Raw genomic sequence first — 26136 nt, 5'->3', positions numbered from 1 at the left:
AGCCAACCTTTGGGGATACTATAAACGAAAGTGATTCCAGCTAAGCTGGGAACAGCCCTGACTAGCTCCACAATTTCCACAAGAGAAATGGGGAAAACCTTTTTGCGAAAGAAAGCCCCTAACGGGGGCTCTCTCCCTATTGGGAAAGGCAAGCCACAGATACAGGGAGAATCTTCCCACTGGGCAGGGTAAGGGGTGGGGTGGGAAATCAAACAGGAAAAGGGGGAAATTAAATTATTTAAGGGACTAGAGAGGATTAAAAAGAAAGGGGAAATAAAGAAATAAAGAAATGTAACCAGACAATGAGAAGATTGTCCAAGCGCTCCATGTGATCCGATGCAAAACGGCCAAGAGGCCGTGCCAAAGTCTGGCCCCTGTATATATAGACTCTGACCCCTCCTCCGAATTGGCAACAATCAAAACACCCCAGCAACCCAGTTTAACCATCTAAATGGTCGGGCTTCAACTAAATTTGCCTAGTCACCGGAGGGTGGCCTGTTCCCAACCGCAACACGTGCTCTCTGCTAGGGAGAACCCGCTGAGTTACTTGATGGTGTCTTCCCTGGGCAGGAAGGCTGCAGACTGCAAACAACTAGGGAGATGATTTGAAGAATGAAGGAAAGGACACTCACAAATTCCCTTCAGCCATATTGAAAGCAAAGTAATCACATCAACACCCCTTAATTTGTGCCAGATATGATCTCTCTCTCTCTCTTTTAAATAAGTTTTTATTGTTAAAATGGTTCATCATTAATACACACATACAAGTATACAAACATACATTTCATACAATCCTTAAAAGTGTTCAAACATACTTACACTCAATCCCACAAATAATTCCTTTCCCCATCACCATCCACCACCCCTCACCCCACCTTTGTGTTTGACTTCCAATCTCTCTCACACACAGGACCGCACAATGTTTTGAAATTCTTTCCACATTGGCAAATGGAGCTTTGCATCTGGCTCTCTTAAGTGCTGCCTCGGTTACTAATGAACTGCATTTTTAATGGATAGCAGTGCAGGAATAATACATGGGGCCTCAAAATGTCATTTGGCTCTCAAGATTAATTAATCCGATTAGGAATGAGCCAGCCAAATTTCTCTCCTCCTCTCTCCTTCCTGTTCACGTGCCCATGCCTTTTAAGGTGTTTCTCTGCTTGCTTTCTTCAATGAGAACTCAAAGCTGATTACATTCATAAAACAAATACACTTAAACCAATATTTAGTACTCTTCCTCCTTGCCTTTTGTGTCGGCCTTCTTATTTCTGACTTGCAAGTGCATAATTGTGTGCTTATTCCCTCTCTTGTTTGCTCTAATGATTATTTATGATTACTCCAATGTCATTTCAACTGGCTTATTATACCCATCAGTGCATGGCAGTGTTCAAAAACATAACCACCTCCTAACTATTTTGCTACTATGGCATAGCCCCCGCCAGACACATAAGAACATCGAAAGCCACCTTTTGCCATTGGTCCATCTAGCTCAGTATTATCTGCACTGCCAGAATAGTCCAGCATGACTTCTTTTTGAGAAACACATGTAGGCTCTTTGTGACCCAGTAGCATTTCTCCATCTTCTCCAAGCACAGGACCTATTAATTCTTTGATCTTCCTCTTGCTTCAAATACAGTTTTTTGTTTTTTTTTAAAAAGCACCTTATTATTTTTAAACTCTCTTGCAAGCCTGAGCTCGTTCTGAGCTTTCACCCATCTGACCTATTCCCTGCCAGTGTTGGCTACTCATTTATACTCCTCATTCATGACTCCTTCTTCCATTTTGTATGTATTCCCCTTTTATCCCTCATCTTTTTTTATCCCTCATCTCATCCCTCATCTCATCTAAAAATCCCCGATGTCTTTAGATGTCTTCTGTGGTGGGATGTTCATTCTGAATGTGGCTGGGGGGGGGAGGGTTAAATATCCGGGGGGGGGGGGTTTAAATATCCCTTCCCCCATGTGTTTCCAATGTGCTCTGCTTCTGCAATTAAATAAATAAAGAAGAAGAAGAAAACCCACAACATTATCGCAAGCAATGCAATTAGCATCACATATCATTAGGCCCTTAGAATACAATGAATTGACTACTGTACCAACGCAATCCCTGTTTCGAGGACAGAAATGCCAATCTTCCCCTTTTTTCATTTAATTAGGGCTGACAACCAGCCAATATTTCACTCCTTTGACTAGTAAAACTCCCTTTCAATCAGATTATCCTTACTGGGAGTCTGAAATGCCAATGAATTCCAGGTTCTGCCCTCAAACAGCCCACGTCTTGGATTTGGTTCTGCCCTGACTTAACAGAGTCCACCCAGTCTCCACTCCTGACCCCCCAATTCTATTCAGGCCCCAGTGCTTCCAGTTATGCCTAGAAGCAGAATGAATAGAGGACGAAGAACCCTATTACACCAGGCCAAAAGCCCATCACAGTTCAGCCTGAGCACTCTTCCCACTCTCGATTCCCAGCAACTTGCATATTGCCTCCGAGGCTGGAAATAATGCATAGACATCGTGCACTCGAGAACTTCTTGAGAATTGTGGGCTGCGGTGCTTACCATTTCATTGGATAGTGGCCCAAGGGTGTTGTGTGCCATTTTTCTTCAGTGCTTTTTAGCCTTCCTGGCTGTCTGTGCTTCCTGATATAAAAAAGTCCCATGGAAGGAGTTACTTCATGATGCCCTCATCTGGACTTTGATCAAAGCATGGGCACCCAGGGAGGCTACAGAGTACAGATCACTGGTGAGATGATTTGTAGAATGAAAGAAAGGAGACACGTACCTGTCAGCCACCTCAAAAGTAAGGTGCAAGCACATCAGAAACCTTGCACCCCACCCATGAGAATGTCACGAAAGAATTGACCGTTTTCAAATGCAATTTCTTTTCTCATTAAATGATGGAGAATGCTCATGAGAAAATGCAGGAGAAGCTTCCAGCACAGCACTAACCTGCTCTGCCTGGCTCTCTCTAGCCGCTGAAGAGCTCAGTATCCCTTGAATCAAACGTTAGCAATACGGATGCAAATTATGAATGGCGTCACAGATACCTGCCGAAGCAAACACATTTTTGTTGTTGTTTCTTTCACGTTCTCATCTCTCCGCCTTCTCCCCAAAGTATTTACAAGCCACCCTATATGTAACCCAGCAGGATTCTGATCCTAATTCAAAATTAAATGTCATCCACTGGATTTGTTTATCTCCTCGCATCCTTCACTCACAGATGTTTGTCCTTTGGCTTGTTCCTTTTTTCTAATTAATTTTTGATTGCGGTTAGGAGCACCTTCTGTCTCGTCCATTTCCCTCATCTCAATAGGATCATTTTCTATCCTTGCTACCCACAGTGATTTCCAAAACAAAAAAACCCCAAACAAAAACAAAAAAGAACCCTGAACTTTATTTACTTCAGCTTGTAAGTGACAAGGCTGGAAGGTAGCATAAGAGTAGGTATAATAAGGTAGGCAAAAAAGAATGACCAAATTGTGTTAGGAGAGGGTCCTCAAGTGACTTGCATTTAAAAACATAAATGTAAATACATTATGCCATGGGGTGGCAGCAGGGGGGAATACATATAAAACACTAACATTTTCATCTCTCTCTCTGTCTTTCTCTGCATGTGTGTGAGTAAATAAATTTATGAGGCAGATATTGGGGCTTCCTCCTGGGACTCCATTGGCTCATCTTAGAACTGAGTTGGGTCTTCCCTCAACAGCAGCCAGAATTGATCTAGCTTATCTTAGATACTAAAAGGTAAAGGTAAAGGACCCCTAACAGTTAAGTCCAGTTGCAGATGACTCTGGGGTTGCGGCGCTCATCTCGCTTTATAGGCCGAGGGAGCCAGCGTTTGTCCGCAGACAGTTTTTCTGGGTCATGTGGCCATGGCCAGCATGAGTAAGTCGCTTCTGGCAAAATCAGAGCAGCGCACAGAAACGCTGTTTACCTTCCTGCCGGAGCGGTACCTATTTATCTACTTGCACTTTTTTGGCGTGCTTCCAAACTGCTAGGTTGGCAGGAGCTGGGACAGAACAATGGGAGCTCACCCCGTCACGGGGATTTGAACCACTGATCTTCTGATCAGCAAGCCCAAGAGGCTCAGTGGTTTAGACCACAGAGCCACTATCTTAGATACTAGTGTAGACTAAATGCCTTTGAGGACCATATTCTCTGCTGGTTGGAGCAACTAAGGACAATAGATTGGGTACAAATGTGTCAAGCTGATGAAATGAGCCTTGTTTCTCAGCCTCCCCACAAGGCAGCCTGAATACACTGAGGCACTGGTTCATCTGGCTTAGAACTATCTGAGTTGAATGGCAGGTCTTTCCTAACACAATTTGCTGCAGAGCTTTTTTACCAGAAGATATCAGGGATTGAACTGGGCACCTTCTGCATTCAAGATATGTATTTTACCACCAAACTGCAGCCCATCCTCATTAAATCCTGCTGCTGCCACCCCAGCAGGACTTGTTCGGAAATTGGATTTGAGACCTCCTGCATCCAAACTGAATCATTCTACTAGACCAGGGATGGGGAACTTGAGGCCCTTCAGATGGTACTGGCCTACACAACTCCCACTGTCCCTGACCATTGGACCTTGCTGCCTGGGGCTGATGGGAGTTGGTGTCCAGCAAATGTATCAAGGGCCAATGGGGTTCCCACTCCTGCCTCTTATTTTCTGCCTTTTTCTTCAACAGCAGAAAGACCACCAGGAAAATTTCTTTCTTTACATAGAGATGCAGCTGCAGGGCAGGGGGCAGGCTTCATATGTTTGCTTTATTGGCTGAGGGAGCTGGCATACAGCTTTCGGGTCATGTGGCCAGCATGACTAAGTCGCTTCTGGCGAACCAGAGCAGCGCACGGAAACGCCGTTTACCTTCCCGCTGGAGCGGTACCTATTTATCTACTTGCACTTTGACGTGCTTTCAAACTGCTAGGTTGGCAGGAGCAGGGACCAAGCAACGGGAGCTCACTCCGTCACGGGGATTCGAACGCCGACCTTCTGTCGTCCTAGGCTCTGTGGTTTAACCCACAGCGTATGGTTTTGTAAAAAATAAAAAAGCATACAAAAGCATACAAAGTACATATGTAGATACAGATTTATACACATGTCTTGGTGCAGCTTTTTGTTTTAAGTACATTAATGCAGAAATTGGACAGAACAGAGTTATGAATATATACAAAATGGGCATGGTCCAGAGAAGGATGGGGGGGGTGATCTTTCAGGTATCCCCAACAGATTATATCCAACATTAGACCTGTTCAGAGTAGACTTCTTGAATTTAATGGAGGTGGCTAATTGTAAGTGCATTAATTTCAGTGGGTTTACTCTGAGTGTAACTAAGTTGGATAAAACCCCCAAAATCCAAATTTTGCTCTACCTTTGTATAAGAACCAGTTGGATGGGTGTTTGTTCACTAGGTAGAATTGCAATTAACTAACCTAATTAACTTTTTTCCTCGAAAAGGAGAAGTGCAAGCATCTGCACGAAGGCTGCCATTCTTTCCCTGTAACAAAGTAAATTGCATTGCAAGTTAATTTCGGTTGGAAATACAACCTGACCAGATAATGTAATATGCAGCATTAAAGCACAAAAGGGAGAAGGGGAGGGTAGAACTCCTTTCTCCAAATATGCCTGATAACCTGTGGCTGGACAAAAGACAATCAAAAGAAAGAAAAAATCCCATTTGGGCAAGTGCATCAGTTGAAACTTTCAAGCTATCTCAGAATAATTAGATAGTATCATGAGCTTCATGGCATAGTGTTCTGAATATAGATGGCCAGAGAAATCCTTTCTACATTGCAAATCTACAATTTGGATTTATTCTGCTATCTGTCATTAGGGGTGACTAGGTGTTGTGTCTTTCATCTTTTTAATTTAATGTGTGTATTGTTATTTATAGTGTAATATTGGTACTTCACAGGGATGGTCCAAGGTATTTTGCTCCCTGATGACAAGTTAATTCTGCTCCTCCACTTTCCATATGCAGAAGCTTGGCAGCTGGATCTTACTTCAATGCTGGCAGACAGCTGGAGGGGGCAGCCCCTGATTCCCTCCAGTATTTGCTGCCTGAGGTGGTTGCCTTACTGGTCTTAATGGTAATGCCAGCTGTGACAGGGGCGCCACTTGAATAAAATATTGTGGAGACCCAGGTAAGCCCCACCCTGCACAATCAATCACAAGACACAGTGCACACACTGAATGGGAATGTCCATCAACACTGTGGGGGCCCGGCCCCCTTTAGTATTTTATTGTGGGGGCCAAAGCCACCATGGTCCCTAGGAGTTGGCTCCTATGTCTGTCATGGTGTTGTACTGTGCTGAGATGGCAAGAGGTCTCTGCTAGAAATCATTATACTTGCCATCATGGAACGATGAATTCGCAGGGATCCCTGGGAGCAAGAAATGACTGGTTGAGCAAGTTAGATCTATAGTGTGGCAATTGGACAGTGTGACTTTTGTATATGGTCTAAATGGGAATCTGTGCCCTCCTTGAATGCTTTCCCCCCCAGGCTGGAATGTGCCCTTGGATGGTGGATCATGGCCCTTGTTTGCCTAGGATGGAACGATATGTGTGCAGAAAACACTGACTTTTGAATGGCTGGAATGTATCTTACCTTACAAAGAGAAGAGTCACATCTAGTGCTCCTCCTACTTTTGCCAATGGCCCAGCCCACCACTGGTATGTGGTTCCCAGAAAGTTGCACAGCAAGCAATGCAGCCCTCAGGCTGAAAAATATTTCCCACTTCCCAGCCTTTCTTCTCAATGTGTCCTGGCTCTCAGGTTGTCAGAAGTAGGATCCTTGTCATCTCACCATGCTTCTGTGAAGCAGTAGCCAATGAAGTGTTGTGGTTGATGCTTATCCAATCGCTGTGCCCTGAGTGACCTTCCCCTCATCCCAATCAGTCCCTGTTCTGCTCCTGCCACCAAAGCACAAAGCCTTATGTTTTAACAGAAACCTGACTGCCACTCGGTGTTCAAGTTGTCCCCAACATCACCTTGCAGAGAAGTCATTTGTTAATGTACAGTTTGCTCAGTGGACAGATGTTTGTAGCATCCCTTCCCTGCCTCCCTTGCTGCATGACTGGCTGACTGAGACAGTAAGCAGCAACACTCCGCGCTGCAACATTTCAGTGCGGGCGGCACCCGGAAGGACTCTTTCGTCTTTTAAAAAATGAGAACAATAATTGCAAACTAGTGGTGGTAAAACATTTCTAACTATCTTTAGATTAGCACTTTATAATTACCAAGGCTACACTTGTCTTAGTAACACATTTTATTTTTTTATGAAGCAAGGGGAATTACTGTTCACTCTTGTTTACCTGTTTGCATGCTCACACAGACACAATTTGAGTTTCCCCAAGCAGGGAAATAGTCTGCTTGGCACTCCTATTGTCCCATCCATTATTTACAGGCCTGGGCTCTTCAGATACTTACAGCAATGTCACAATAACCTCCATGAATTCTTGATTGAGGGATAAAAAATTAACCATATGAACTGAATTACTATTCAGCTAGGTTTTAAAACATCCACTACGAAGTTCCAAAGAATATCAGGACAACATTTAATGCTACACTGGAACCATCTCCCTTAACTGCGCCAACACTCTCCTCTTCTGGGTGTCTCCCTGAATTGGAGCATTCCAAATTACCTGGTTTTGTTTCCAAACTGGAAATGACAGATTGTTAATCCTTAATTGTTACTTTTTAAAATTTCCAGATATTATGCAGGGACACAGGAGGCTGTGTTTTGCAGAGTCATACTGTTGGTCCATCTAATTCAGTGTTGTCCACACTGATGGACAGTAACTCTCCAGGGTTTCAAGAAAGGAGTTTCCCCTATCCTACCTGAAGAGGCCAGAGATCATACCTGGGACCTTCTGCAAAGCAGATGGTCTATCACTGAGCTATGTGGTTTGTGCAGCTTATATGCAGTCTACCACAGCCTCCCCCCCCCCCATGTATTTCCACTTCATCTACACACATGGGGAAAGAGATTGAGTCCTTTTTGTATTTCAGTGCAATGTTATCACATTGCATTGTGCCTGGAGTGTACCTGGAGGTGTGGCATAAAGCTGTGCAAGAGGCTGTCTCGTTAGCTTCCCCATTGACCACACATACTGAAACACCATGCGTTGCATTGTGTGACTCCCATGGTGTCCCATCAAGTTCACCAACAAAGAGAGAAGTTATGGAAAGGTCTTCTTTTAAACTTAAAGCAAGGGGGGAGGGGGGAGTCCTTCAAATCCCTTGACCGCCATGTAAGGCTAAGAAAGATAACTTGAAACTGCCTACTACCAAAAATTCAATGACATTTCTCTCCCTCCACCCTATAAAGCAGCTGAAAACTATACCCCGTTTTCCAGAGGGCAATTCTGGGGAGAAACTGGAGGAACAATTCCAGACCAGCATTAACCACATAGTGTGCTACGTGGACTTCTAAGAAGTAGAGAGGGGTGTATTCTTTTCAGTTTAACACTGAAACACTCTAAGCCAATTTGAGAGCTCAGAGAAATGTTCCTACTTAGCTCCAGCAAATCTTGCTGTCTTCAAAAGTCCCCAAAGTCAGCTGAACACTCACCCCAAAGCATCAGCTTTCAGGAAAAAAATACATCTCCTGTGGCTTTCCAACTTTTGACTAGGGAAGAAGCCATCCTTGTATCTTCTGTCTATGTATTTTTTTGTGTCTCTATGATGTCTGCTCTTCTAATGACCATTTGACAAGGAACAGTAGGGCAACATATTGTTGCAGGGATGCGGGATCCGTGTAGGTAAATGGGAAGCCAGGGATTCTTCTACGGATCAGATTTTGGTCCAAGCTGGAGAAGATTTATTGTTCACAGGCAATACAAAATCCAAGTAAAAAAATAGAACTTACAGAAATTTAAGACAATTAAGTCCCAACTTGTTTTATAAAGACTAAAAACAACAACAACACATTCATGTTCCTGTCAAAAGGCAAAGGGCAACCCCCATAAAAATGCCAAGAGAAAGCAGGAGTAAACCCTTTGGGAGCATCTCCCCAATACAAGGCCCCTGGCAGTGGGGGTGGAAGTGGGACAGGAGAGATGGAAAACCCCCACAAAACTCCTTGAGGTGGGCTTTTAGAAGTTTTGCCGTTCATATCTAAGTGTACCTCAGGAGAACTGGCCAGCTTCTCTGCTGAGAAGGGATTCATTTCTTCAATCACATAGAGGCAACAAGACTTTTGAGAAGTTCTTGGTGGAAATTGGGTAATAAGGGACCCATTTTCTGGAATGGGTCAAGGGATCAGTTATGCGTCAGCAGATGGTGCAGAGTAGATGTCAACAAAAGCTCCAGTTCTTCATGTGGTGGGCTACTAGAGTGTTCATGGTTCATATCCCAACATGCCTCAGGGTAACTTTGCCGTCATCTGCACCGAGAAACAAGCTCAGTGAGAAGCTGCAGTACTTTGATATACTCATTCAAAAATATATCAGCTCATGAAGTCCATTGTGTTGATGCTGTGTGGAAGCTCCTTGTGGAAATTAGATCATGATGAATCTTTTCTGCAATGAGCCAAGTGACCGGTGCTTACCCATCAGCAGATGGTGCAGAGTAGATGTCAGCAAAAAGCGCCAGTGTTTCCCTTACTCACATGTAAATGACTTTCGGAACATGCCCTCTGCCAGGTGTCTACTTTTACCCTTGGGGCGAAACGTGTTGTTCCACAAGAATGAGCTAAACGCCTTCCAGAGACGGAGGGAAATGAGATTCAGATTAAAATTTGAGCTGCACTTTACCTGTCTCCAAGTCGTGTCATTTCGCCTTTTTAGAGCAGCATTAAGGGGGAAACAGCTTTAACTGCCTCTCTTTTCCCTTGTTGATCCCCTCCCCTCCTGCACAGCCTCTGCTGTACTTCATAGTGAGGAATCCAATTACCTGTGGCTGACTTGGTAGGATATCTGGATGCTGAAGTAGATCAGCAGAAATGGGCATCCGGCACTAGGCAGGGATAGCAAACAGCCTGGGATCGGTGAAATCAAATAATAGGTGACAACCTCATTTTATTAGAAGTCAGAATAACGATGAGAATTATTCAAAAGAACAGCAGTGTCTGTGAGGGTGTGCGTGCGGAACCAAACACTCATGCATAGTTTGTCTCACAGTTGTTTGCCCTACAATAGCAGTGAAAGCCTCCCCCTGCATCTGCCTCCTGAGGCAGATACCACATTCAACCCAACGGTAGGGTCACCCTGATTATTTTGCTTGTTAGCTAACACTGCAATTGTTTGGGACAAAAATGCTACATTCTAGCCCCATCTGCGTGATACGTTTAAAGCAGTACTTGCACCATTTTAAACAGTCATGGCTTCCCCCCAAAGAATCCTGGGAACTGTTAAGGGTGCTAACTGAAATCTGTTGGGAGATTTCCCTATTCGCCAGTGTGGTGGTGTGGTTAAGAGCGGTGGACTTGTAATCTGGGGAACCGGGTTCGCAACTCCGCTCCTCCACATGCAGCTGCTGGGTGACCTTGGGCTAGTCACACTTCTCTGAAGTCTCTCAGCCACACTCACTTCACAGAGTGTTTGTTGTGGTGGAGGAAGGGAAAGGAGATTGTGAGCCGCTTTGACACTCCTTAGGGTAGTGATAAAGCGGGATATCAAATCCAAACTCTTCTTCTTCTTCCTCAAGGAGGTACAATTCCAAAAGTAGTTTTATGGTCAATCCCTCTTCCCAGGTAACTCTTAACAATTGTAGATCTGTGGGTTGCATTTACCCACTGCATACACAAGAGTCACAAGCAGGACATGCACAAAGAGAGAGCAAACATATGTGCAGGACACATACAGGCACAAAAGCTGCTCAGCTGAGGAGGGGGTTATTTACGGTTGCCATAATTCAAAAAATGAAAATCCGGACAGAAAAGTTGTTGAGTTGTTGTTGTTTTTTGGGGGTAGGGTGGGGTGCAAATCCCATTGAAGTTGGGGAAATCCTGGACGTATGGCAACCCTAGGTTATTGCCCCTCCTTCTACTTCTAATGTGTCTTGAGGGGACAAGTGGTATTTTCATCAGCGCTCTGGGATGGGCAGTCCAGCACTGTAACTACTTTAAAGTTTTTTTCTTGTTTTTCAGTGCCAAAATTGGTTGGGAAATATGGGAATGTGGGGGAGGAACATCAGGCCAGGAGGCTAAATGCACCCCTTCAGGCCTTTTTATCTGGCCCTTGGGTCTTTCCCCAGATCACAACCGCATCTCTCCAGTCTACACCCCTCATTGATTCTGCTGCTCACTGCAAGTGTTTTTGCTGAGCTAGAACGTTGTCCTTGAACTCTGATAAACTTGCTTCTCCAGCTATAGGATAGGGAAGGTGTGTGAGAGAGTATGCATAGACACTAGTTTAATGTACAAAGGTAAAATGTGAATCCCTTGCACCACCCATTTTTGCTTCTGGCTCCACACACCATTGTCATGTGGCCCTCAGAATTTTGCCCAGAAGCGAATGTGGCCCTTAGGGTGAAAAATCCACTTGAGGAGTGCAGATACTGGTAACCCCCATTATAGGCACAACCAATATGTGCATGATTGTGCATATGCACACAGCACCAAACCCGGAAGTGACCCTGAAACATCATCAAAGATGGCCATTAAAAGGGTGGAATGGCGCAGCTGGGGTAGAATGGGCCAGATCAGGGGCAGAATGGGGTGTTTCAATTTCACACAATTTCACACAAGCACACAATGACTTAGAATGCAATCCCAGCGCAAATCAGGGGGTTGTCTGTATATCTTGCATTAGAGATACATAACTTTTCAGTACTTTGTTTAAATGCAGGAAATGATCTCAGGCATTAGCCATTGTGTAGAGATAACAAGTGGCTCTTGCTGGTATGCGAACACACCCAGTTTGGCATGTTATTTTTTTATTATTATTATAATCCTTTAGACTGATAAGCATCAGCTATTATGGCTTTTCTTTCCAAGGATTAAACACTTTAAAAAACCTGCATCTTTCTGGAAGATTACAATAAAATGCCAGTGATCTGTGCAAAATAGCCAGTAGGGTACTTTTGAAATGGTAAAACAGGCTGCAGAGATTCTTGGTATGTTAAAAGTGCGAGTAATCTCTTATGCTCTTGTTGGGAAGATAGCTGCACAGAGGGTACTTTTCAGATCCCAGTGGAGGAAACTGCATAAGTATTGATTTGCAATGTGCAGAGTTTTTATTTTTTAAAAAGATTGGATATATTAAGGACATCGTGGCAAGTTTGACATAAGCCTATTACCAAGGACAATTTCAGAGTTAAGAAAGCATATTCTATGGTAAGTAGGAGGCTGAGGTCATAGTATGAACTGATTTATTTTAATTTTCATGGGTAAAAGTTTTCAGAATCAACCAGCGTTGGCTCATAATACCCCTACCGTGACGACTCAATCTTACTAAGGAACCATCTTACATTATCAAATGTTGAGGCCCTGGTTTTAGCACCAGGAAATGAGTCATCCTTTCATGTCAACACAGCGGCCTAGGGCTTGGTATAGTCCTTCAGAAAGCAATTGCTAGATTTCTTTTGCTCTTTTTGCAAATTTATCCATAGTCACCTGGATTGCACTTCATTTTTGTAGCTGCAGATGTGAGCATTATCCTACTTCCACTACATCACAGAGATGTGCAAGGTAGGAGGGATGAGCAAATGGTTATTAGCAAGGACATGGTCGCCCCCCCCCCAAGTTGTGGTCTTTCCCCAACTCCCCTGCTGCCAAATGTAGCAGTGCCCATGTGTCCCCCAGTTGTGTGATTCCTTTGCCAGCCGTATCAAAAGGATTCTCACCTATCTGCTTCATCTGAATAAAGATAGTCGTGGTCCGTGGGGTGACACAGACAGGGTGGGGCTGCTCACCTGCCTTCTCAGCACCAAGCATCAGTGCCAGTTCCTGAAAAGGGGAGGGGAGATCCATGGGGAGCTCACAATGGTGTGAGCCTAGCGATGGAGTCAATGCAATGCTTCTTCCCTTGTTTCCCTCTCCCCCATCAACTCCCCTCTCCTTCTTAGGGACCAGCATTGATGTCTGATGTCTGGAAGGCAGGTGAGCAACACCACCCTGCTTGCAATACCCCACTGACTGCTACTGGACCCAAGTAAGAAGGTCCGTGTAGAGCTTGTCTGAATTTCGGGGTGGAAGTCTTGTTAGAATAAAGTTATAAACTCAGAAACAAAAAAGCAGCCAGTCCCCAGTGGGACCCTCCAGCCAGCTTAGCCCTCCGAGGCCTGGGGCAAAAGTACCCAGCTGTCCGCCCCACACCTGGTGTTGACCTGCAAGTAAGCACTGTCATAGAGGTATACAAATTGCCCACATCCACATTGGCTGTGCTTGGGGCAAAAGATGCTTCCTTGTATGCATGGGTTTCCTACACTTGGATCAGGACAGGTAGATAGGTAGATCAACTGTAGCTTTTGAAACATTTGCCACTTCTGGGTAACACGGTGAGACTTCCCTTTCATGCATTTGGCCATGTCCCTTTCATTGCATTAGCTTGCAACTCCAAGCCGTTTTAGTCCAGTACGAAGCCAGCATGTGGGACTAATATGTTAACATCTGTTCCGTACAGCAAACGCACAATGACCTTGGTGTATCATCATTAATTTTCTCTCCAAACAAACCAGCCAGAACTATTGCTAGTAGAAACAATTTGAGGAACATCAGCATATAGTCAAACTTATTTAGTCTGTGACATTGATAGAAGGCCTGTTGCTGTTTGAACACAAATTCATCAAGGCAGCGGAGGCGGAAAACTCGCCTCAACGGAACATGCAGCAATGGTCGGTACACTGGAGACATTTCGCTTTCTCCCAGCCTCCCAGTTCTGTCTCTTTTCAAATGCTGAATGGACCATGCAGTCTTTCGAAAAACCTTGGGCAGATAAATTTAATCTGAACACATCCAAGCTTCGACAAATATATTCATCTTCATTTCAACGCCTTATAGTTTCAGAGATAAATGCTTAAATCAACAAAGTGGTAACAGCACTCCTCATAGAAATTTTACTAGATCATTCAGGCCTAGCCTTGATATCAAGAGTTACACCATGCAAAGAAGAGACACATTTCTTTGTTTCCTTACATTTTTAAGTGACAAACAGCTTGGGGAATGGACTTAGTTACAGAATTTGTCTAGAATGTTTTGATTTAAAAGTTTGAAGCACTAAGGCAGAGATGGGGTGGTCTGTGGCCCTCTAGATGCTGATGGCTGACAACATGGGCAATGGATGAACATGGGCAATGGTCACTGGGACTAATGAAAGCAGGAGCCCAGCAACTTCTGGAGAGTCACAGGTTCCCCACCTCTGCACTAAGGGTCTGAGAAAGGGTGTGGAAGTGGAACAGAGTCCTTATCAACTGGGGCAAAGATCCACAAACTGCCAAAGTTGCTCACTCATCTGGTCTGTATTGCTGAGTCCAAGCTATTAACATGCTATTGGGTTTTATTCCCCCTACGAGCCCAAGCTACTCCTAATGTGTCTCTTGAAACATGTAAACTTTTGGAAGCCATCTCCCCAGAGACAGGCTGTAGCTCAGTGTTAGAGCAGCTAAAGGTAGAAAAGTCCCATGTTCCATCCCTGGAATCTCCAGGTGGGGCTGTGAAAGACCCTGTCTGAAATCTTGGAGAGTTGCTTAACTAGATGGACCAATGGTCTGGTGTGGCAGCTTCCTATGCTCACGGTAGTAGCCAGTGGGCCATGGGTGGAACTGTGTTGCTCACCTGCCTTCTCAGCTCTACACTTTGCTGCAACTTACCAAGAGCAATCCAATGCTCCTGGCTACTGCACCCGTGCTGTGCCTGCACTGCACTACTCTCCTGGTGCCTTAACCCTTCCCATCAGTAAACAGCAATGTCCAGAAGGCAGATGTACTGATAAATACTTGGAGAAGTTCACAAATGCAGCCCCACCCCTCAACACTGCCCTCCTGGCCGCTACTGTAGGTTCCTATGATTATGTCTATTTAGGATGCTAGTCATGTTAAGAACTTTATATTTCCTCCTCCTCCTCCTCCTCCTCCTCCTCCTCCTTCTTTTGTATTAGGTCTCTGGTCCTGAATTCAAATTATAACCCTTTCAGTTCCCTGAGCTACTCCTTACTGGCCCTTTGGAAGCAAATAATATTGACATTGAGTTCTTAGTTCAACTAGTCCCTGCAAAGAACACAAGACAGACAAGCCACAATAATCAATAAAACACAGTGGGTGTTACCTGATGCTTCCAAAGAAGCCACAACAAGAACAAAATGTTGATACGTTCGAACATTCACACAGTTTACGATGTTTGCTTTTCTGTAATTCCTTCTCAGTTGCAGTGCAGTGGGTGCAAACCTAACTCTCCAAGAGTCATGCTCCTCTTAGTTAGAGAAAATGTAGGTTATGATAGCAAAACCATCTATGTTAGACAAGTCAGTTAACAAGATCATACGACCTTTCCTTCCGAGTTCCTCACATATAACCCAGTGTGAAAAATAAAAGCAGCTGCCAGAGCTCTGCAAATAAATAAAGGTTCTTTTTCTGATAATCAGTTTTCTACAGAAGTGCCTTTTGAGAGACTAGGACTATGCTGCTGGCACCCTTGAATCACAAAAGACCCCCATGGTCGTCATCCAAGGAGTTCATTGTAGTATTTTCATGGGGTTTACCTCTCCATTTTATCATCACAATAACCCTGCAAGGTAGAATGGACTGAGTGAGAGTAACTGGTTGAAGATCACTCATTGTGGGTGAGTGGGTCTTCAAACCCAAATATCCCCACTCCTGGTCAAACATTCTAATCATTGGCCATGCCACAAAATGGAGGTGGGCAATCTGTGGCCTTTGGTCTAATTTCATGTGACGGAGGAAGAAGGGGTTAAAGTGGATGGCAGAAAAGTAATGGTCCCACAAATCTTTGACTCTAGTCCCTCCTACCTCCAGTATGTGGTCCCTGACAGATTAACTCTGAAGGAGTGCAGCCAAACTACAAAAAGGTTGCCCTGGCATAGACATATTTTGTCAATTACTGCAGATACCCCAGAAATGTAGCTGTAGTAATTGTGCTAGTTTAGTGGTAGTACCAGCAGGATGCCTCGGTCCAGTCTGGGCAAGACTGAACCCTTTACTAGGAACCTGATATCCAGAAGAGATCAAGAGGTTACAGAGATCAGGGCGGGGAGACAGCAGTAAAAAATTCATTAAGTTCCCAGAAGTTCCCAGAGTTGTGGGCTTTTTTGGAATTCTGAGCTACAGTTCATTCTTAATGGAGTTACCGCGCCAAGTTTGGCTGACTGTTTGACCTCCCCTTTTTAGGAGTGTGATGATGTGTGAAAGCCTTGCTGTCAGACAGAAGCAATAGTGATGCAATTTTCAGGGCTAATGATTCAGCTGACCTAATGTCCTCTTCCAGCTGCTTTCTATTACTGTTGCTTAACTGGGACGATGAAGGCTCAAGGGACTGGCTTTATATAATGAACTTACTGTGCAATTATGGGCAGCTCCAGCAGGCATCTAGAGCAATATCCTTTTTTTCCCTCTTCATTTTTGGACACTGCGCTGAACCTTTTAAAAAACAAATGAACATTAACCTGGTGTAACGTGGACATTCCCTACAGTTGTTTTTTTTTTTTTGACCATCATGAAAGTCCCCGTAACTTTTTGGATTTCCCTTTGAATCTTCAGCTGGTCCACAATGAGGCAAAGAAACTTCTTGTCCTCCTGTAGAGCAACATAACCAAAATAAACTGGCACAAGCAATGGCCGTGAAGAATAAGTAAGTTTTTAAGAGGTTCCAAAAAGGCATCGGGACGCGGGTGGCGCTGTGGGTAAAAGCCTCAGCGCCTAGGGCTTGCTGATCGAAAGGTCGGCGGTTCGAATCCCCGCGGCGGGGTGCGCTCCCGTTGTTCGGTCCCAGCGCCTGCCAACCTAGCAGTTCGAAAGCACTCCCGGGTATAAGTAGATAAATAGGGACCGCTTACTAGCGGGAAGGTAAACGGCGTTTCCGTGTGCGGCTCTGGCTCGCCAGAGCAGTGATGTCACGCTGGCCACGTGACCCGGAAGTGTCTTTGGACAGCGCTGGCCCCCGGCCTCTTGAGTGAGATGGGCGCACAACCCTAGAGTCTGTCAAGACTGGCCCGTACGGGCAGGGGTACCTTTACCTTTACCTTAAAAAGGCATCACCAGACATATATAATGTTCTGCTGCTTTTAAACTGGCTAATCAATTCTGGGGTCCAGGAGTTTTTGTCACTCTTAGCTTATTTTTGAGGTGGCTAAGGGGTGTTTGTGAATCTCCTTTCTTTCATTCTTCAAATCAATCATCTCACCAGTGATCTGCACACCTCGGCCTTCCCAAGTGCTCGGACTTCAATTAAAGCCCAGTGAAATGACATGTGACAACTTTTTCCATCGTGCTTTTTCAGAGCAGGGGTTGTGGGCAGCTGGGGGGATGTGCAGAGGGCTGAAAAAATGCAAAGAAGAACTTTATTTTATCTGTCCTGAATTTTACAACATTCAATTTCATTGGCTACCCATGAGTTTTAGTGTTATGACAGAGGGGAGTCCCCCCCCCCATCTTCACTTTCTCCATACCATGCACAATAACTTTTACCATGTCTTTATGCCTCCTCTGAGGGTGGGGATAAAATGACAGAGCTTCTCAGTGGTGGCTCCTTGTCCGCGGAATGCCCTCCCTATCACTGCCTGTTTTTAGGTTCCTTTGGGCTTGACTTTTCTGCTTACTTTTTAGTGGAGTAGGGTGGTTGAGTTGGATCTGCACTCTTAGGCATATTATTACGAGTATTGCTTAAATTTTCTAATGTTTGGTTTTGTAAGTCACCTTGAGTTCATCTTTTTGAAAAAAATGTGACATCATCACCATCAAGTAAACAGGATTCTGTTGGAACCCTGCTCTTGTTGAGGCTTGAAAACTCAAGCATACCCCCGTCTCCCATTTGCCTGCACTTCAAGTTCCAGTCTGCTTTGCCAGACCCCATCGGTATGTGTGCCATACCTCAGTAGGCAATGGCAATCAATGCTCATTGAAAAAGCATCTCCTATCTGTCAAAAGCCATTGAGCAAGCATTTTTGGCTAGCTCTAGAAACATCCACCGTGCCCACTGGTGCTCAATAGCAAGCAAGGAAGTGCATGAATGATGATGATGGTGCTATTCCCAGTATACCATCTTTATTAAGTCTTGATACAGTTTCATGGCAATAATATATATCTCTAACATCCCGAGCCTGTATATTTCAGGGGTGGTTTTAGAAACAACACACTGTAAGCACAGATGTTGGATAAGAAGGTGAAGTGACTGATGGGCTGTCTGGCTGTGACGTTAATCAATATGTTAATGAGGGATGGGCTGAGCAGCTAATTCTGTCCCATTGCGGTGTCACTTGTACTCAATCTTATGTCTGTTATGTGTGCCGTCACATGCCATTCTACCCCATCGATTGTAATTTGTATGCACTTCACATGTGCATTATACTTACAACATGCACTTTTCAATACATTCGCCAGTAAAATATGCGTTTTTTGTATGCAACTCTTATGTAAAGTGCATATTTTTGTGAGCACTATTTGTGTACCAAAATATGCAAAGCAGAATCCAAAGATGTGAATAATCCAGCAGCCTATTCCATAAACTGTGTAGACATGCCTTTGTAACATGAATTTTCTTTTTTAACCCATCAGTATTTATCGATGTTTTGATGGTGTTTTAAACCATATTGTACTCCACCTGGAAATATTTTTTATAAGAGTGCACATTATAAATATGAAAATGTTTTCACAAGGGGCTAAGAAAACAATATGGATTGTTTCAATGTGATGGCAGTCAGCACAACATTAAAAATGAAATGCTACATACATCTATGGAATGGAATGCATAAGCATCCCAGGACTGGTTAAAGTGTCGCTGTTGATTTTGTGTGTGGCATGGGGCTTAAATGGGCAGGCTGTTGTTGTATAGTGATACATTTAAAGCAGTATCATGCCACTTTAAAGCTTCCTGGCTTTCCCAAAAGAATCCTGGAAGCTGTAGTTTGGTTAAGGGTATTGAGAGTCAAGAGACATCTTCTTCTTCTTTGGCGATCACTCGTAGCCGAGGAAGATTGTCTTCCATAAACATGGTTTTAACGGTGGGTCCATAAGTGACTGTGGAGGCCAATTCTGGATCCACATGTCCTTCCACAGTGGGGACATTGGTTTCTGGGCGGGAGTTGATCACAGTGTGGATTTGCCAACGGTGCCTTCCTCTTAGCACATTTCTCCCTTTCGTCCTGAGTTTGAGTGTCTTCAAAGCCCTTGACACCTTTGGTAATGGCTGTTCTCCAATTGGAGCACTTGCAGGCCAGTTTTTCCCAGTTGTCAGTGTTTATACTGCAGTTTTAAAGACTTGCCCTGAGAGAGTCTTTAAACCTCTTTTGTTGACCACCGACATTATGCTTTTCATTTTAAAGTTTAGAATAGAGTAGTTAAAAGACATCTATTCCACTCAGAAAGCTACAGTTCCCAGAGTTCTCTGGGAAGAGGGATTGAATGTTAAACCACTTCAAGGTAAGATCAAAATACCACACTCACTGAAATCCTTTTAAAAAAAAAGTGCCTTGTGAATGATGCAGAAAAAAATTGAAGCTTCTTTCACAGAGGAAGGAACCCTTGGATAAATCTGAGGAAAGCACTATAATGAATGGCACAAAATAAGATTTCACTGAGCAGCCAACTTAGGGAATCTAAAGCGTTTGAAACCCCAGACTGTTTCCTATTGAGGACAGGAAAGGAATGCCATACTCACGCTTTGATTTCTCCTGACTACATTGTCGGCTTTCTTAAATGAGAGGCAGAGAGAGAATGTCAGTGAGAGAAATGAGGACTCTTGAAAACCATGTGAAAAGAGCCCTAACCAAAAAGAATGCTGGAAAGCAAAAAGGTCTGTAAAGGTGTGCAGCAGCCGACATGTGCAGAATGATCAAAGGGCTGTGAAAGACACATCTCCTCCATTGCAGGATCTTACTTTTCATCTAGCTCCTCCAACAGGTGCCATGATAGCTGTGCCACTTGCAAGAAATGGCAGGTGTTGCCGACAGAGAGAAGAGAAGGCGAAATGTAATGCACAGTGACAGTTTAGGGAATAGAATAGTTGTAATTAAAAACCAGGGGAGGGCCCTAGCTCAGTGGTAGAGCATCTGCTTCACATGCAAAAGGGTCCAGGTTCGATCCCCAACATATCCAGGTAGCGCTGAGAGAGTCCTCCCTGGCTGAATCACTTGAGAGTGATTCTTCTGGTCAGTGTGGACAGCACTGAGCTAGATGGATCAATAGTTTGATTCAGCCTAAGAGAGGGAGGGGGCTTTCAAATTTTAGCAGTGCCCTGTCTGAGCCCAAAATTTGGCACACCCACCCACCCGCCTTCCATTCTGCTCAATTCATGATGTCATAGTTGCACCGTCCTGCCTCTAAATAGGGATTACAAATGGGGAGAGTGCTGTTGTACTCAGCTCCTGCTCTGGGGATTCTCATAGGCTGGCCTCTATGAGAACAGGATGTTGGACTAGAGGTGTCATTTGCCTGATCTAGCAGATTCTTCTTATGTTCATAACTCCCACCATCCCTCATCATTGACCATGATGCCTGTGGTTGATGGAAGCTGGAATCCACCAACATCTGGAGCAGAGGCACCAGTTTGCAAGGGTGATTGGGGTGCCAGCACTGTGCATGTGGACATTACATGCACAAAATGTCCCAATGTCATACGCGCGACATCAGGATGTTGGGAGGACCTGGGGTGGAGGCAAATGTGGTGGCATCACAGCTTCAATGGCAGATGTCTCCTCCCCCTGCTCATGCTGTCACCACCAGCAGAGAGATGCTTTGACCCTTCTTCCTCTCCTCAGCAGGAGGAGAAGAACAAGAAGGAGTCGGCCATTGAAGCCACGCCATGCTTGGCTCTGTGCTCAGCCTCCTCCATCCCTTGATTTTTTTTTGAACCATGGGGGGGTGTTCCTCCCAAAACTATTGGTGGGAGGACAAGAGGGCTCTGCCCTCATGAGTTGGCTCTCCTGATCTAGAGGGACTTGTTATATAATTACCCTTTTCATTGAACTCAGCAGCTTTTGCACAACTGATAGTGGCACAATTACATGTTCTCTAGTCCTATGCTACACATAATATTTTGAAAGAGAATGAAAAACAGAGCTTCGGCTTAGTATTTGCCTCTGGCTGCAGCTCATTCCTAATGGTCTGAAGCAACAGAGAGAAAGAGACTAATGAATGACCCCGTAATGCTTGCTTTGAAAAAGTAGAGCAGAATATTGGCAAATACTTACACAGGCCAGGGTCAAGAGAAGTGGTATGCTTCTGAACACCACTTGCTGGAAACCTCAGGAGGAGAGAGTGCTGTAGTGCTTAGGCCCTGCTCTTGGGCTTCCCAGGAACATCTATTTGGCCACTGTAAGAAAAGGATGCTGGACTACATGGATCTTTGATTGAATCTAGCAAAGCTCTTCTTGTATACAAGCTAATACTCTTGGCACAACACCAGCTGAGGCACAGTAGAGGACAAGATAGCCATTTTTCCCTCTGGGAAGCATGCACAGAGCATAAGGTAGCCAAGTCACTGTACTAAAGTCTCCAGCTTGAGACCCCTAACATGGGCATAAAGCAATAGAACTGGTTGTTTTCCCTGATTCCATTTTGACAGTTGTGTGCACACTTTTAGAAAGGAGAAGACCAATTTACACTGAAGTTAAATGTTTTCACTTCCTCATCAGAATAGGAGAGAAGCTTGCTGCATCGTGGACATACCTCTTGCCATGACCCTCCAGCCACAATAGCTTAAGAGGCAATTAATCCAATTCCTTATTTGTTGAATCAATACTAATGCAATGTTTTCCCTCTCCTATAATTTGCAGGCTTTGACTGTTCTGACCGTCAACAACATCGAGGTAGGGAATTCTGGTTTGTTCTGACTGCATTTATGTCTCTGAGTGATTGAGGAAATCAGGCTGCCTGCGTACGATGGAATGTATACATTTGAGCTTTAAGGTTCTTCCTTAAGTTGCTTTGGTATCGTTGTATCAGGTTGTTTGGATTTAATTCACAAGGACACTATTTTGGAATAGCTTTATTCTTCTCTATCCTGTTTCAACTTTCTAATCCTCCACATTTCTGTAAATCTAGCAAAAGAGGTGTAGAGCATAACCTGCTCACACCATAATGAGAGCTATGTGCATGCTGAGATTCCTGTGGGAATATGGTTATAGGTACAGAATTAAACTTTCTGAAACTTGTGGCCATCATTTTATTTTGAGTTAGTTTCTAGCCCCTGTGACTGCTAAAAGTTGCTTGCTTGCTTATAAACCTTATTGTGGGTGAAAAAATATAAGTCCTGAAGAAACAACTTTACAGGTTGTAATAATATAAGTCTCTCCTTGATTTATTGGCAGGCGTGAGGGTATGCGATTTGTGTGAAATATTTGCCCTAGTGTACCTTATCTCCATGAAGAGAAACTGGTAACTTCTTGTTGACTGGTGGCAACCAGTGCCAATGGTAGAAGACCAGTTCAGTCATTATATCAGTGTCTAGAACTGTGGCATTTCTCTTTTCCACATAGAAAAGAATGGCACACAGTCATTCATGTGGAATAAAGTCAATGTGTGCACTTATGGACATTGTTGTGTTGGAATTAGAACTGATCCTTGCCCTGGCAACTCACCTCCTGGAAACCTGCTCCAATCTGCATAACTCTACCTGTTTATTTGAATAGCCCCACCTCTCTCGAATGAGAAATGTGTGACCCTTGAGATCTTGTTGGATTATAACTCCCATCATCCTTGATCATTGGGCAAGATGGCGGGAGCTGATGGGAATTGGTGTCCGATATCTGCCAACCTTACTATCTGCATTAGAGGCTCATATAGTCCATTGCATGGTGACTCAGGTGACCCCATTTGTGGAACTACCTATCTTTGAAGGTACAGTCTGGTGATTCCCTCCCCCCATCAGCTACAAATGTATCTATTCACACATTGTGGAGAAAAATGTAAACCTAAGCACAGGGGGTTTTTTTATGTCTACAGCTGGACTATTTGAATGGCTAGGTGCTGTGTCTTTCATCTTGTTTAATTTAATGTGCATATTGTTGTTTATAGTATGTTATTGGTACACAGCACAGGAATGGTCCAAGGCATTTTGCTGTCTGATGACAAGTTAATGCTGCTCTCCCCACTTTCCATATGCAGAAGCTTGGCAGCTGAATCTTACTTCAATACTGGCCAACAGCTGGAAGGGGCTGCCCCTGATACCATCCAGTATTTGCTGGTGGTTGCCATACTGCTCTTAATGGTAGCACCATCCCTAACAGGGATGCCAACTTGAATAAAATATTGTGGGGCCCCCGGTAAACCCCACCCTGCAGAATTGATCACATGATGCAGTGCACACACATCATTTGAATGGGAATGCCCATCAACTTTGTGGGGAGCCGGGCCCCTCAAATATTTTATTGTGGGGGTCAAAGCCCCCATTGCCCCTAGGAGTTGGCTCCTATGAGCCCTGACATTGCCCTGGCGTCCTCTGGGATAAAGTACAGTATAAAAGTACAGTGAATTAATAAACAAAACATCTGAAGGGCTGCAGATTCCCTGTTCCCTGTATTATAGGAAGACAGAATCCATATCCCTATTTTTTGAATCCTTCGTGGGAAGAGGGCAACTGGGGATAAGTGCATTACCTACCTGCCTCCACTATTGTCATGCTCACCAACCTCCACACATGGGAAGGGTAACCTTTGAAGTGGGAAGCTTATAGGGTTCCCACACAGTTTGAGAGCCTGGGAATTCAGGGTTGCAAATCACAAGTGGGGAGCGTGCATGGAAAAGACTGGATGGAATCTCATGGAGGGTTGTGAGCATTTAGTTGGCCACTGTGAGAACAGGATGCTGTACTTGATAGGCCTTTGGTCTGATCCAGCAGGGCTCTTCTTAAATTATTATTGGATAGTAACATGGGAATGGAGCTAGTGTGCTCATGTCCTCTGTCCCTCATCATGCGATGGTGAAAATATTAGGACCTGGGGTATGTTTCTGAGTCTTTGTGTGTTTTGCATGATGGCTAATAATTTCCCAGGTTGCTCGCATGGATCTGTATGTGAGAAGCTGCTGGCATGCTTTGAAAAAGAAATCTATTAGCTGTCATGTTTTTTCTTTCACAGAAGTAAGCTGTTAATTCCCTGTTGCTGCAATGGCCCAGCCACTGTGCCTTAAAAAAAATAAAGCCAACCTTATTTTATTTCAGTGAACAGAGACTTCCTCATTTAAATGTAATATCAGTTGATAGCCTAGAGAGTGTTTCTATATGAAGCTGGCCCCAGCTTCACAGCAGGAAATTTGTGATGCTCGCTAAAGCTAATGTTTAACTATAACAAAATGTCTAGGTGACTGTTTCAGTCAGATAAATTTTTAATAGGAACCTTTGGTAAATTAAATTGCATTATTAAAGAGAATAGATAAACTTAGCTAGTTGCTTTAAAGAACAAGGACATAAGTTCACTTGCATTTGGAACAGGAATGACAATCTAATTCACTCAGATTCAACTTGAAAGTGATGTTTGCAAGCCTCAGACCTGCCTGTCGTACAAATATGAATACTAGATTAAACATCGCTGAGTATGACAAAGTTCAGAATTCTGGTAATCTGTGACTATAACAATTTTTGTGTTTCCATATGCTAACAAACTGGTTTTTAAAAAAAATATGGAAAAAAATAGATGTGTTTCACAAACGTATTCACATCTCCTTAAAAAAAGGACACAAGTTTTATTTAGTAGTGGGGGCCAAAGAACCCCTTTTGTTCCTGAAACATGTGATGTGAAATTAAGTGTCACTTTCCCACTTCAATCAACATTGTTAACTGCCCCCAGGAAGTAGGGGAGGTGATAAAATAATGGAGCATTTCTGCTACGAAACAGTGTAAAAAGAAGATAGAAAATTGCATACAAGGCTGCTTGGTTGGGGGTTGGTTGGTAGCAAATCAAATAATATTTAGTTCAGCCTAGGGATGGGTGAATCTTGTGAATATCAGTTTCATATATTTCCACTATTAATTTTAATTTGCCATGTTTGCAGATATCAGTTTGCCATTTTTTTTTAAAAAAAGGAAATAGTCCTTCTTTTCATGACATTTTCTCAGCAGTTTAGTATGCATTTTTCCTTATATGTACTTTTTTTTTGCAATTTTGGGAAATATGTACATTTGTGCAAGCAATTCCTCCTGCCAGAATGCATTTTTGTAAGTTAAATTAAATGTTGCGCTTTTCTGATCATTCCATCACACCAGGCATTTCTGCTTGCCAGAAGGAACAACCCTCCCTCTTGCCCCCCTGTGCACTTTTCTGGGGGTTCTCCTGGCTTTCCAGAGTGGATTTGGAGGAAGGCACAGGGTACGGTGGTGGGAGGAGTGGGTGCCCTTACACTAGCTTCTGCTAGCAGTCTGGGTAGGTTAAATCCAGGCTATGACTTTTTGTACACATTTTCTGGTTGCATAACTGCACTACAAAATTCAGGGATGTGTAAAGTAGAACACAGAGGTGCATTTTAGCTCATGTATTGTTTCAGAAAATGCGTGGGTTTAGTTTAAAATGCAAGCTAAACTAAATTCCTCACCAATACCCTATAGGGATGGAGGAAGACATTCAATGTAGTTCACGTTTAAAGGCGAACCTACCTAATTCACACTTTCCAAAGCAATGTGTGCATAGGAAGACAGTTGTCCTTTGAAATGTGCACTTCTCCAAATTTTTCAGTGCAGTTCTCCATACAAAAATGTACAAAAATGCATACACTGGGGTAAGACATGCCTATAAATGACTGTAATACTGAAAATAGCATACAAAATGCATTATCTTAATGTGTATGTTAGGCAAAATTGCATACAAATTCACACTGAAATGCTGATAAATTTCCATCAGCATATGGTTGGGAGGATGGAGAAGTAGAAGCATGTCTCTTTCTCCCCTCCCTCACGAGGAGTTTGGATTTGATATCCTGCTTTATCACTACCCGAAGGAGTCTCAAAGCGGCTAACATTCTCCTTTCCCTTCCTCCCCCACAACAAACACTCTGTAAAGTGAGTGGGGCTGAGAGACTTCAGACCAATATGACTAGC

At 43.8% G+C, this 26136-nt stretch overlaps 1 protein-coding gene across 11 annotated transcripts in view; it reads left to right on the top strand.

Annotated features, from left to right (window-relative positions):
* The window catches only part of RBFOX1 (RNA binding fox-1 homolog 1), a 1459388-nt gene that overhangs the window by 328698 nt on the left and 1104554 nt on the right, over nucleotides 1-26136 (top strand). For all 11 annotated transcript variants that reach the window (XM_077918365.1, XM_077918364.1, XM_077918368.1 and 8 more), the window contains exon 3: nucleotides 21884-21916. In XM_077918365.1, the coding sequence (XP_077774491.1) occupies nucleotides 21884-21916 (33 nt within the window). The remainder of the gene's footprint in view (nucleotides 1-21883; nucleotides 21917-26136) is intronic.

The sequence above is a fragment of the Podarcis muralis genome, chromosome 14 (genome assembly GCF_964188315.1).
Source record: "Podarcis muralis chromosome 14, rPodMur119.hap1.1, whole genome shotgun sequence".
Lineage (NCBI taxonomy): Eukaryota > Metazoa > Chordata > Lepidosauria > Squamata > Lacertidae > Podarcis > Podarcis muralis.
The sequence above is the reverse complement of the archived record's forward strand: the minus strand, read 5'-3'. Positions and strand labels throughout refer to the sequence as shown.